Genomic DNA, 11,076 nt, shown 5'->3' with positions numbered 1-11,076 from the left:
CTTGGACTAAAGAGAGATTGACCGTTGACTTTAAAGTGAAGCTTCTCTTGGCTTGCCTCGCACCTTCTCAATAATATCACAGTAAGAAAAAGAAGACAGCTGTGGATGTTAGGAGTGATTGACCCGCACATGCATATGGATCCAATCGGTAAGATGAAGTTTCTCTTGGCTTGCCTCGCACCTTCTAAATTAATATATATATGTATGTGGTTTGGTGTCTGTATATGACATATGTGCTCAGTGCCTCCGCCAAAGCAAATAAAATGGATACTGAAATGGTTGAGAGCATTGATGTCACAGATGATGCAAGGAGTTTTAGCTGGGCAGTGGACAGCGCCATAAGGAGTGAGACTGGGTCCATTTTTGGAGAATCTCGTGTCCGTAGTTTTGATTCGTTAGTGGACAGTGCCATAAGGAGTAGTAGTGCTACTGAAGAAGATTTGGGATCATCCCCGGTCCATGTTTTTGCTATGGCAGAAGACAGGGCGATGAGGAGTAGTAGTGGAGCTGATTTGGGAACATTCCCTTTTCATGTTTTTGCTACGGCTGCGGATATGAGGACTATTGCAGCACGATTAACAAAAGCCGTGTCGAATGCAAAAAGACATTTTGCTGAAGGATTATTTACCCGGGCTGAGCTTATACCAGTCACCCAGGCTGAGCTTGAACCAGCCACCAACAATTTCCCTGGATTATTATTTACCCTGGCTGAGCTTAAAGCAGCCACCAATAATTTCTCTAGTGACAACATGATTGATTTTTATGTGTACAGAGGCAAACTCGTTGATGGTCGTGAGGTTGCAATCAAAAAGAGGATAGCAACCAGGGGAGACTCGTTTGGTAAGTCTGAATTTGCCATCTTTTCCCGTTTACATCACCGGAACTTGGTTGGGCTGGTTGGGTTCTGCAAAAACAGAAATGAAAGGCTGCTGGTGTATGAGTACATGAAGAATGGGTCGTTGCATGATCATTTGCATGACAAGAACAATGTGGAGAAGGCTAGCAGTGTGTTGAATTCGTGGATAATGAGGATCAAGATTGCTTTGGACGCTTCCCGTGGAATACAATATCTTCATAGTTATGCAGTTCCATCCATTATTATTCACATAGACATAAAGCCTTCCAATATTCTTCTTGATGCTACTTGGACGGCAAGAGTATTTAATTTTGATTTGTCGTTCATGAATCGAGAATCTGACTGTGATGATGTACACACTGAGCCAGTAGCGAGAACCGTGGGATACATTTGTCCTGAGTACTTGGGTGTGGTGACAACAAAGTGTGATGTGTACGGGCTTGGAGTTGTACTGCTTGAACTTTTAACGGGTAAGACAGCTTTCTTCAAGTCTGAGGAAGATGGAGGCCCTGCATTGTATGTGGTGGAGTTTGCAGTGCGTGCTATTTTGGCTGGAGATTTGGTCGAAATTTTAGATTCAAGGGTTGGACCACCCCATGAGAAAGAAGCAGAGGCACTGGAGATCCTGGCCTATACCGCTATATGTTGTGTGAAAAGGAAAGGAAAGGATAGACCAACCATGAATGACATTGTGGCCAGTTTGGAGCTGGCTTTGGCTCTTTGTGGTAGTAGCCTATATTATGAGAATTTTTCCTCTGCATTACAATCACATGAGTCCTTTCACATGAGTATGTATCCTCTTCATTTAGAGGAATTTTACACAAGACGTAGTAGTATTTCTCTCTCCTGCTGGGGTATTAATATTCCAGTAAATACAGAAGATGTACTCATGTATATTCCAGTATATGCATGAAGAGGATACAGACTCAAGTGATAACGTTTCCAACAGTAATATCTCGATCTCGGATGTTCCAATAATAAGAATCTCTTATATTAACAAAAATTGTTCAGCAACACTACATAGCTGTATTCTACAGCTGCAATTTAGTTGAAAAATTTGACCCATGATTGTTCCAGTGTTTCCAGCCCTTGTAACCCAAAGTTCACTTACTCGGATGGATTTTCTATATTTATGTAATACTTGACTTATAAAGAAGCGTACGTTGTATGTTATTTTTTCTTAGTGTTAACTGAATTGAACTCAATCTTATCTATTTCTTTCTTGTTCTGAGTGTGTGATAGAGGGTAAAATACATTTGCACCTTATTTTACTTTCAACAATTTAGTATCAAGAACTAGGTTGTCTTGGACCTTAGTCAGTGACTATTAAGAGTTATGTTTGAGACATTAACTATATTTTTTTTGAAAAAAAATATATTTTTCATGCATCTAAGCTATAAACTTTTATGATTTTTTCGAACAGTTTTTTCTCTTCAAACACGTTATCGCCAAACTATCCATAAATTTCCTAACTATTTTTTCCCTTTCAAGTTGAGGCATACCAAAATGCTCAGTCTTCTCTGCCTTTTCTTTTTATTTATTACAAAGACATTGGTAAGAAGTATTCACTAGTTGATAATTAATCTCTTCAGCCTTCAAAGATGAATTATGATTTATATCTTGAAATATCTCTACCATAATTATTGTTCAGCAAAAAACTTATTCGACCATAATTACCCAAAGTCGAAACTTTGGGAAACTCTCAACATGTCTAAATATCTATTAAATGGTAATTTCCTTCCTATACGGAAAAATAACGTATGAAGCCATCCAAAGCATATTGAATTTAACGCATTATATATCCTCATTGAAAGGGAAGAAAAATAATGTAATCAGTCCTTAAAAAAATGTAATCAGACTAATGAAAAAAATGGTGGATAAAGGGGGCAATCAAACTGATAAATAATCATTTGATTCTAGAATATCTTTGTCTTCGTTCATCCACTTCATTCATCCAATCATTGAGCCATAAAAGTCCCTTGTACCCATAATATGTAGCAGCAAGAAGTATGACCAAAATAAAGACAAATAGAAGAAGCCGCTTCATTCTTGAAATAATTTTCTGTTCAACGTTTACATTCACAAGTGGTCAGCGAAGAAAAAGGCAATTGGAACATAGATATAGCTCTTTTATTAAGAAAACTAACATTACCTGTAGTTTTGAAGTTTCCTTGGATTCTAGAACTTGTTCCCGCCTTTTTCGCCGCTTCCGAACTGATTTTTCTACATCTGGCTCTTGTACCTTCAATAATTACTAGAGTATTAGACACTACCACTGCAGAGCTGACTAATAAAAGCATACCTCTTCAATTTAATGAAAACATTGAAAAACAATATAATTTAGGAGTTAATAGTTTAGCATCTGACACCATAAAGCGTCATCCAATCACAATTAGATATGTATGGTAGGTTTGTTGACTTTTTCAATAACTAATTGATTGACAGTATAAAAAAATTCAGTGACAATGCATAAAATTAAACTCTCAAAGTTAAGGCCATTTAATATTGGGAATAAGGTAATTAATAAAAACAAAGTAGCATTACTGACACAGAGAGAGAACTTAAAATATCATGTGGTCCAACAATTTTGGCCACACTATTGAACCGTTTAGTTGTTTCATGAGCTTAGATGCGATTGAGGTTCAAGGGGAACGGAGCCAAAGCATCAGACATGGGATCACCTTGGTCTTATCTAGAATAAATGGAGTAAATAGAAATGGTTTTTTTCTTAATTGGTAACATGCATTCACTCAATTTTTAACCAATGATCCCCATGTCCTCATTATTCCAGGTTATTGTGGCTATCTGGAGTTTGAAGTGCTGTGAGGAGCATGCCCAGATAAAAGAACTTCTTTCAGAAGAATGGATAGCAGCACATTTAAAGATTTATCCTGGTGGTAGAATTCACTGATTCTGTTAGTTCATATCAATATATAATGGTCATGGACAATGCCAATAAGGGTTTTCAAGCCTCACGCCCTCACTCACTCACTTGACCTAGTCTTCGAATAATATTCCTAATACCCACAATTACCACCTTTTCAGACTTTATACGTAGGTCTAAAGATTCATGGAAATTAAAGGTATTGTGTTGGTTGAAAATTTAATTTTAGGGGTATTGTCAAAGTATAAAATGGGTCTAACATTCTCAAATGTATAATATTTATAGGTGTTGCAAATCTGTATCAACAGAATAAATGTAAACATGCTCGAAAAACCCAAAGAATTTCACTCTTTCACTATGCTGTTTTCCCCCTCTAAAGGAGTAAGTATTGTAATTTGAGTTATGAAACAACAGAGCATCCAAAAATGCACTCCACATTTTGCCAGGCATCAATATCTATATGTATATGTGATTTGGTATACAACTCTAACTTGGTTCTGAAATTTACACCATTTCCTTAAATGACAATGCAAACACAAAGATGCCTTTACAAGAGCTACAATTCCACAAGTACAATCCAACTTAATAGCAATGATGAAAATAAAGAAAGCAGCAAAAAGATGATATGGAGTGTATGTGGAAACTTCTGAAGAAAACATGATTACCTCTGTAACTCTAGTTTTACGCAATTGTTGTTCTGACTCAACAACCTGCACTTTACTGTTACAATCAGAATTGCAAGGAATGAGTCCAATTCCAAATTGATTTTTTGGAATATCCCTAGGATGGCAACCAGCAAGATGATATGCTGCTTGAACATCTTGACAAACCCACTCCTTTTTCAATGTATGGCATTTGCATCGAACAGTGACCTGTGAAGAATGATTTCATATTTAAGAAGTCAAATTGGATACAAAATAAGTGTAGTCATTTGCTTAGAACGCAGTAGCTAGAACAGTAATACAAAAGCACTGGTTGAGCTGATTGTGTAATATTCAAATTCAAGGCATGAAGTTATAGTGATTGAATTGTGTTGTACCTTTTTACAGCATTTCTCAGCATTTGTGCATTGACCAGAATGACATGTCTCTGGGCATAAATGTGTACAATTTGGCAACTTTCTGCAAAGCAATGTGACCAATAGAGCCGTCATCTAACTTCAATAATCAATTAATAGAACAAGGAACAAGGAGGAACGAAAGCCTAACAGATTTTTAACTTACAGTTAGTTTCAAATGCTAAACTAGATTTTTTTTTAAAGTTAAATTTGCCACTTTCTAAATTACCTGTGACATGGCCCACCACATGAGCGGACAGTCTCTTGACCCTTTGCAGACAAGCTGTTGTAATATAGGCACTCAAACACATGGACCATTGCACCACAGTGACATGACCGTTTAATGAGCACCTTGCATGGAGGACAGTCTCCAGGATGGCATCGCCGAGGGCAGTGATGTGGACATGCAGGCTCTCTTTCCTGATCAATGCAGTTTACACATCAAGCAACAAATTACCAGTTCTGATTTTAAAAAGTATACAGGAGAGTTTCTCAGCTTTACACAGGAAGACAAATGAGAAGCTTCATTGACTCGGCTTAAATCCAGCGATAAGACAGAGACAATACATCACAGACCATGAATGACAAAGGCACCAGTGCAAAATAAAGAATAAAATAAAATGGATTAATGGAAATAAAGATTTAACACCTTTTGGCAAGAAAGATAACAATCTTCACAAGGTTGGCTTCCTTGTAACTGGTTCTCCAAGGCATGGCAGGTTTTTGTACAATAATGATTACCACATGGTACAGGATTACCACATAAATTTTCACAGGAGAACTGTGATTTATCAGAGCAGACCATCTGATAGAAGGGTGGAAAAAAAAACAGTAACTACATTCGCAGCATAAAAGTAGTTAATGCAAATTGCTTTTTAGCAAAATTATCATAAAGAATCTTGCTTATCAAAGTTCATATAGAGCTTTGAAGATAAGCAAAACAAACCATTCTCTCAGCTCCAATGTGTTTCCCAACACATGATCTCCACACAAGTTCTGGGCACGGAGGGCATGGAGTGCCAGGAACACTTTCACTTTGTTGTATAATCTTCTTTTTCTTTGGTTTAAGAGTAAACTCTGGATTAGGAGGAGGCTTAGCACCATGACACCTTCAAAAAGACAAAAGAGTTGAGGAAAGATGTTAACTAAAAGTTAAATGTATGGACTGGTTGTTTAATCATGTGATACTAGATTCTGATGCAACTCTTTGTCAAGACTCAAGACATCAGTAGAGACAAATGAATCTGTGTTTAGATTTTCAGTTCACACTAAATGCTCAAAAAATCCTGAGTCCTAACGTGTAAGCATTAATTTTATTGCACATAAAGACAGAAACTTATCAAACCTTAATTTGCATGTATGACCACATTGGTACTCTTTGGCACAAGGTAGCCGACAAGGATGGCAGGCTCCATAATGGCATTTATGTGGCTAGACAGAAATAATATTTTGTTAATAACATGAAAAAGAAAAAAAGATGCACTGTCAACAATTAAGCATACACTTTTTTTAATTAATGATTATATAAGTACAATAAAGATATTTATGGATAGTTTCTATTCATTCAGACTTAGAGAAATGCAAAAATAGAAACACATCAATATATACTATGAATATTTATTTTATAAAAAATATATATTAATATCTTATTTCATTTCACCAATTACATACATTTTCCATTATGGAACTTGTGAACCAATCCAAGAACAACATGATCCTCAAGAAAGTATATTTTATTTTATAGACTTACTGATGCATTTTCACAAAATTAAAAATTTAATTTTAGTAATATACACAACAAAGTTTTATAATAAATAAATCTGTAAAGTTTCATTTAAAAAAAGAAAAAATATTTGAAGCTTCAACTGAGAGCTAGCTTTAAGAAATCTAAAAGACCTAAAGCTGCAAATTCATAAACTTCTTAATAGCAGTTAAAAAGCATAAGTCCTAACTTATAATAAGAGAAAATAGCAATGATGAAATAGGGATAGCAGCAGGTAGCGCATCGTATAAATGGTTATAGCTAAACCAAATGAAAGGACTGTATGATCCAAACCTTCTCCAAACTCATTCAAGATATTCTACAATATTACAAAGTACAAACATGTCTTGGTAGAAAATTATCCAACAGTAAAATGAAAAGAGTGGATAATATTTCAAGAACCATTTTAATTAGCATTCATATAAAGGATACAAAGACCTAAAACTTATTCTTCCTATAATTAGCTTCTACTCAAATACTGGGCATCTCATGAATATTTGAAATCAGCTACAACGTGGAGAAATGTGGAGAAATCAGACGCTCATGATGATTGTGATGAAATAAGCTTCTTTACAAAAAAATTTAAAAGTCACATGCACATTTTTATCTTACACGGTACACACTAGTTTAAAATTTAGACCTCAAGGAGAATCAAATTTTATTATTTTCTCTGACTTTCACTTATATTCCAATACATTTGTACGGATGTACAAAAGGTTATTTATTCATTATATCAAGAGCATAACCATGCCAAGGAGCGAATCCCAAACCCTATTGGGGAATTTAAATTATTTTATTTCAAATTTCTTAATGGTTTGATAAAAAGAAATTACCAGAGTAGAATGGGGATAGATACACCCTATTAAAGACATGATATTACCATTTGCAGAAAAAAGAGACATTATTTTTTTTTCAAAATTAATTTCCTCTACCATAGCCTCAGCTAACTACAAATCCTGTATATCTCTGCTTCCAAATGTAAATAAATAAAAGCCTGCATCAAACCAAGTCAATATCAAATGGTACCTTGATATTTGATGCATGCCGACATAAAGGAGTGATAGGACATGGTTTAGGACATCTAGGTGGCTTATTGTCCATTTCGGTACCACAAGGAACCTGGTACAAAATCCACAACTCAGCACAGAATTCAGGCAAGTGCTAGCAAAATTTGAAGAAATCCGAGTACATAGCATCAAGATTCACGATCCAGAATATTGACAAAAAGAAGAGAAAATAGACCACCATAAACACACACAAAGCAAGAAATAACAAAGAATATCAGTGTGTTTATGTGTGTGGTTATTGACACAAAGAATCAGCAAGATTAAGTACAATTATCAAGTTATTTAAGGCTTAAATATGTTTTTCAAAATTGTAATATACTCCTTTTTCAGTTTACTACCTAATCTTTTTTTATTTTACTTCATGACATTTTCAAACTTTTGATTTTGGTATCTACCATTAGTCTAAGTCCGTTAAATGATGATGTGACACTCTGTTAGCTAACGGCAGGTATCAAAAGTAAAAGTTTGAAAATGTCAGGTAACAAAATAAATAAAAAACATTTTTTAGGTTGTAAACTAGAAAAGGAATATATTACATATGAAAAGCATATGTAAGCCTTTATTTAAATTAAAATACAGAAGTCCAAAGGAAACAGCAATAAAGTTTTGGGAACACAACTGTAAAATGGGCTTCACAATAATAACAAACATGGCACATTTGAAGACTAATATTTCATGTAACAGGATAAGATCCAACAACTATTTAGATCTACTCTCATGGATAAAATCCTAATGTCCACATTCATACCTCAAAACGTGTCTCTCCACATGCACATGAAATTGTCACCATTATTGGGCAAGGAGCACAAGGCCCTCTGCAAGATGAACAAAGTTAAGTGTCATCATGATGTGTTCTGCCTCTGTCTTATACTTCATGCTTCAAGAGATCAATTTGGTCCCTTTATTCTTTTTTTTTTTTTTTTTTGCCCATATTCTTAAATAAACTGATCAATAACTAATTTGACTTTATTGAATAATAACAATAATATGTTTGTTCTCTATGCAGTCCATTGTGATCACATTGTTAGTAGATGATAATGACACATTAATTAACATTCATGTGCCAAAAAGACCTTGGTATAAGCATTTGAATAAGAACTTAGAAGAGATAATTATTGGGGAAGCCACATATCAGCATTAACCATAAGGCAGTTGGGATGGCCTGATCTCAGCCTAAAAGCAATCTGGCCAGCGCGGTTTTCAGCCTAAAAATTGAACAGGCTGACCTGATTTCAGCTCAGATTTAGGATCATAATAGGTTTCAGTTCAGGGGATCATGAAACTAATCTTTAAAGTTTAAACATTAAAGAAAGCAATATTTCAGCTATTCACCTTGTTTTCTAAAGGAATACAGACCAAGGTCGACGAAATACAGACAGAAGACATACCTATGGCATGGAGAAGGGCATTTATGGTTCTTACATCGAAGCTTCCTGCCGCATATCTAACAATTTTCAAAAAAAATAAAAAATAAAAGAAAATCAACCAACACAATCCATCACAACTCACAAGTCTTCTGCCAAAACAAGATAACAGCTACAAAACAGGCACACACACCTCAGAGCAGGGAGGGCAATCGCCATCACAGCAGCGCCGCTTACAAGCATGCCGACCGCAGTCACGCATCCTCTGACACTTCCTTTCGCACGCCAAATCTTGATAGCAAGGAACCTACTCTAAGTTCAATCAACAATGTCCACCACAACCATTTCACTACCATAAACCAACACACATCCAAATTCAAAAAAGCAGTAATCGCTTACATCTTTCTTGAGGCTGCCACAACGACATGACTTCTTCACAACAACCCTGCAAGTCTCAACGCACTGTCCACGGTGGCACCGCTCAGGGCACCTGTGGTAGCCACATGGCAACATCTTATCACAGGTAGCTCCACATAGCTGCACAGGAGCATCACAAGGCATTCCTTCATAAACCCTTTTCCCACAAGGGCACGTTCTCTTCCCCTTAAGGGGACACTCACCACACTTACCAGAATGGCACCCTCTCTCACAAACATGCTTCCCACAGCCAAGCCTCTTCTCACACGGATTCCCACACTGGAAAACACGATCACAGCACTCCCTCTCCTCTTTAACCTTCGCACACTGGCACGCGTGCACTCCACGTGTCCGGCAAGGAGGGCAAGCGCCAGGGTGGCAAAGCTCAATGCAACGGTGAACCCCACAATCTAAAAACTTGGAACAGGGTTTGTTACACGAAAATTCCTTGAAGCCACATCGCCGAACATCTTCAAGGCACCCGCAAAAGCATCGAACTTTAACTAGTTTGGGGCAAGAGGGGCACGGCCCGGGGTGGCAGAGTAGCAAACAATGGTGGCCGCAACTGTGCTTCAACGGTCTTCCACAAACCTCGCCGCAAGAGTGAGGTAAAATCCATGGATCGTTAGGAGGGTTCTCTATTTTGCCGCAGAAGCAGAAATAGGTTTTGGGAATGTGAGATTTGGGGTATTCGGATCTGCATTTGGGGCAGTTCCAGAGGGCGGAGGCGGAGGCAGTGGCGGGGGAAATAGGAAGGCGCGTGGCGGCGCGGGCGGCGGCAAGGTCGGAGGCTTGGCGAGCCCAGCTCTGGATGCAGAAGAGGTGGAAGACGGCGAAGCAGAGGGAGGAGCAGGACCAGGTGGGGTCGGAGGGTTTGATGCGTTCGAGGCAGATGAGGCAGGAGAGAGCGCCGGCGGAGGAGGAGGTCAGGAAGGATTGGATCTTCGAGAGGTCGGCACCGGAGTGGCCGGAGAGTTCGAGGTAGGGCTTGAAGATGGAGTCGGAGAGATCAGAGTGGCGGAGGGGGGCGGAGGAGGAGGAATCGCCGCCGCAGTCGTCGGAGTCGGAGTCGGAAAGTGGCGGTGGCGGGGAAGGGGAAGGGTGAGAGTGGTGAATGTGAATCTTATTCCACGGTGATGTCATGATCTGCCACTGGCACTGCTGCGATCCACCAACCTCTGTGTGATGGGACTCTGGGTTTTTCTGTTAATGGTGTTGTCTCTGTTTTTGTGTTTTGTTACTGCATTTTACTTCTTAACGAATTTTAAGTATATTTTACAGTTAAATAATGTGAGCTTTAATTATTCCTAGTGTAATAAAGTTTCTTTAATATCTAATAAAATTGTATAATTATATTTAATAATAAATAATGTATTAGAGTAATAATGTATTTTTAGGTAATATTAGTATCTATTTATTACTTTTATAGTAGTAGTAATTTTTTTCTTATTTTATAAATTTGATAACTTAAAAAATTTGTTTTAATTATGTTAATATGACTTTAAGAGTGTATTTAACATCATATTATAAAAGCTTACAAGTTAATATGACTGATTTATAAGTTGTTCAAATTTACTTTTAGTAGTTTTCATCTTATTTTATCTAGTTTTCATTGATATGTTATTAGACATCAAATAAGATGAAGAAAAAGTGAGAATAAATGTAAATA

At 37.1% G+C, this 11,076-nt stretch overlaps 2 protein-coding genes across 2 annotated transcripts; one reads left to right on the top strand and one right to left on the bottom strand.

Annotated features, from left to right (window-relative positions):
* Nucleotides 1-224: 224 nt before the first annotated feature.
* Nucleotides 225-1,769, top strand: LOC100800078 (putative serine/threonine-protein kinase-like protein CCR3). Its single transcript, XM_003538421.2, has one exon. It carries the CDS (start codon nt 225-227, stop codon nt 1,767-1,769), a length of 1,545 nt encoding a protein of 514 aa, XP_003538469.2.
* An 867-nt stretch (nt 1,770-2,636) lies between these two features.
* On the bottom strand, nt 2,637-10,759 carry LOC100799540 (NF-X1-type zinc finger protein NFXL2). Its single transcript, XM_041006882.1, has 13 exons — nt 9,390-10,759; nt 9,184-9,297; nt 9,015-9,070; nt 8,375-8,441; nt 7,586-7,678; nt 6,143-6,228; nt 5,744-5,906; nt 5,447-5,602; nt 5,027-5,217; nt 4,780-4,861; nt 4,406-4,612; nt 3,009-3,098; nt 2,637-2,918 (listed from the first exon to the last, which is right to left on the bottom strand). Exons 1-13 carry the CDS (start codon nt 10,548-10,550, stop codon nt 2,763-2,765), a joined length of 2,622 nt encoding a protein of 873 aa, XP_040862816.1. The 5' UTR covers nt 10,551-10,759; the 3' UTR covers nt 2,637-2,762.
* Nucleotides 10,760-11,076: the final 317 nt, after the last annotated feature.

This window comes from Glycine max, chromosome 11, assembly GCF_000004515.6.
Source record: "Glycine max cultivar Williams 82 chromosome 11, Glycine_max_v4.0, whole genome shotgun sequence".
In the NCBI taxonomy this organism is placed as follows: domain Eukaryota; kingdom Viridiplantae; phylum Streptophyta; class Magnoliopsida; order Fabales; family Fabaceae; genus Glycine; species Glycine max.
The sequence above is the reverse complement of the archived record's forward strand: the minus strand, read 5'-3'. Positions and strand labels throughout refer to the sequence as shown.

Coding starts and splice junctions, on each gene's coding strand:
- LOC100800078 (XM_003538421.2), top strand. CDS start 225: ATGACATATGTGCTCAGTGCCTCCGCCAAAGCAAATAAAATGGATACT.
- LOC100799540 (XM_041006882.1), bottom strand. CDS start 10,550: ATGACATCACCGTGGAATAAGATTCACATTCACCACTCTCACCCTTCC. Junction 8,442..9,014: donor TGCCCTTCTCCATGCCATAG/GTATGTCTTCTG, acceptor TTCATCTTGCAG/AGGGCCTTGTGCTCCTTGCC. Junction 3,099..4,405: donor GTAAAACTAGAGTTACAGAG/GTAATCATGTTT, acceptor TAATTATTGAAG/GTACAAGAGCCAGATGTAGA.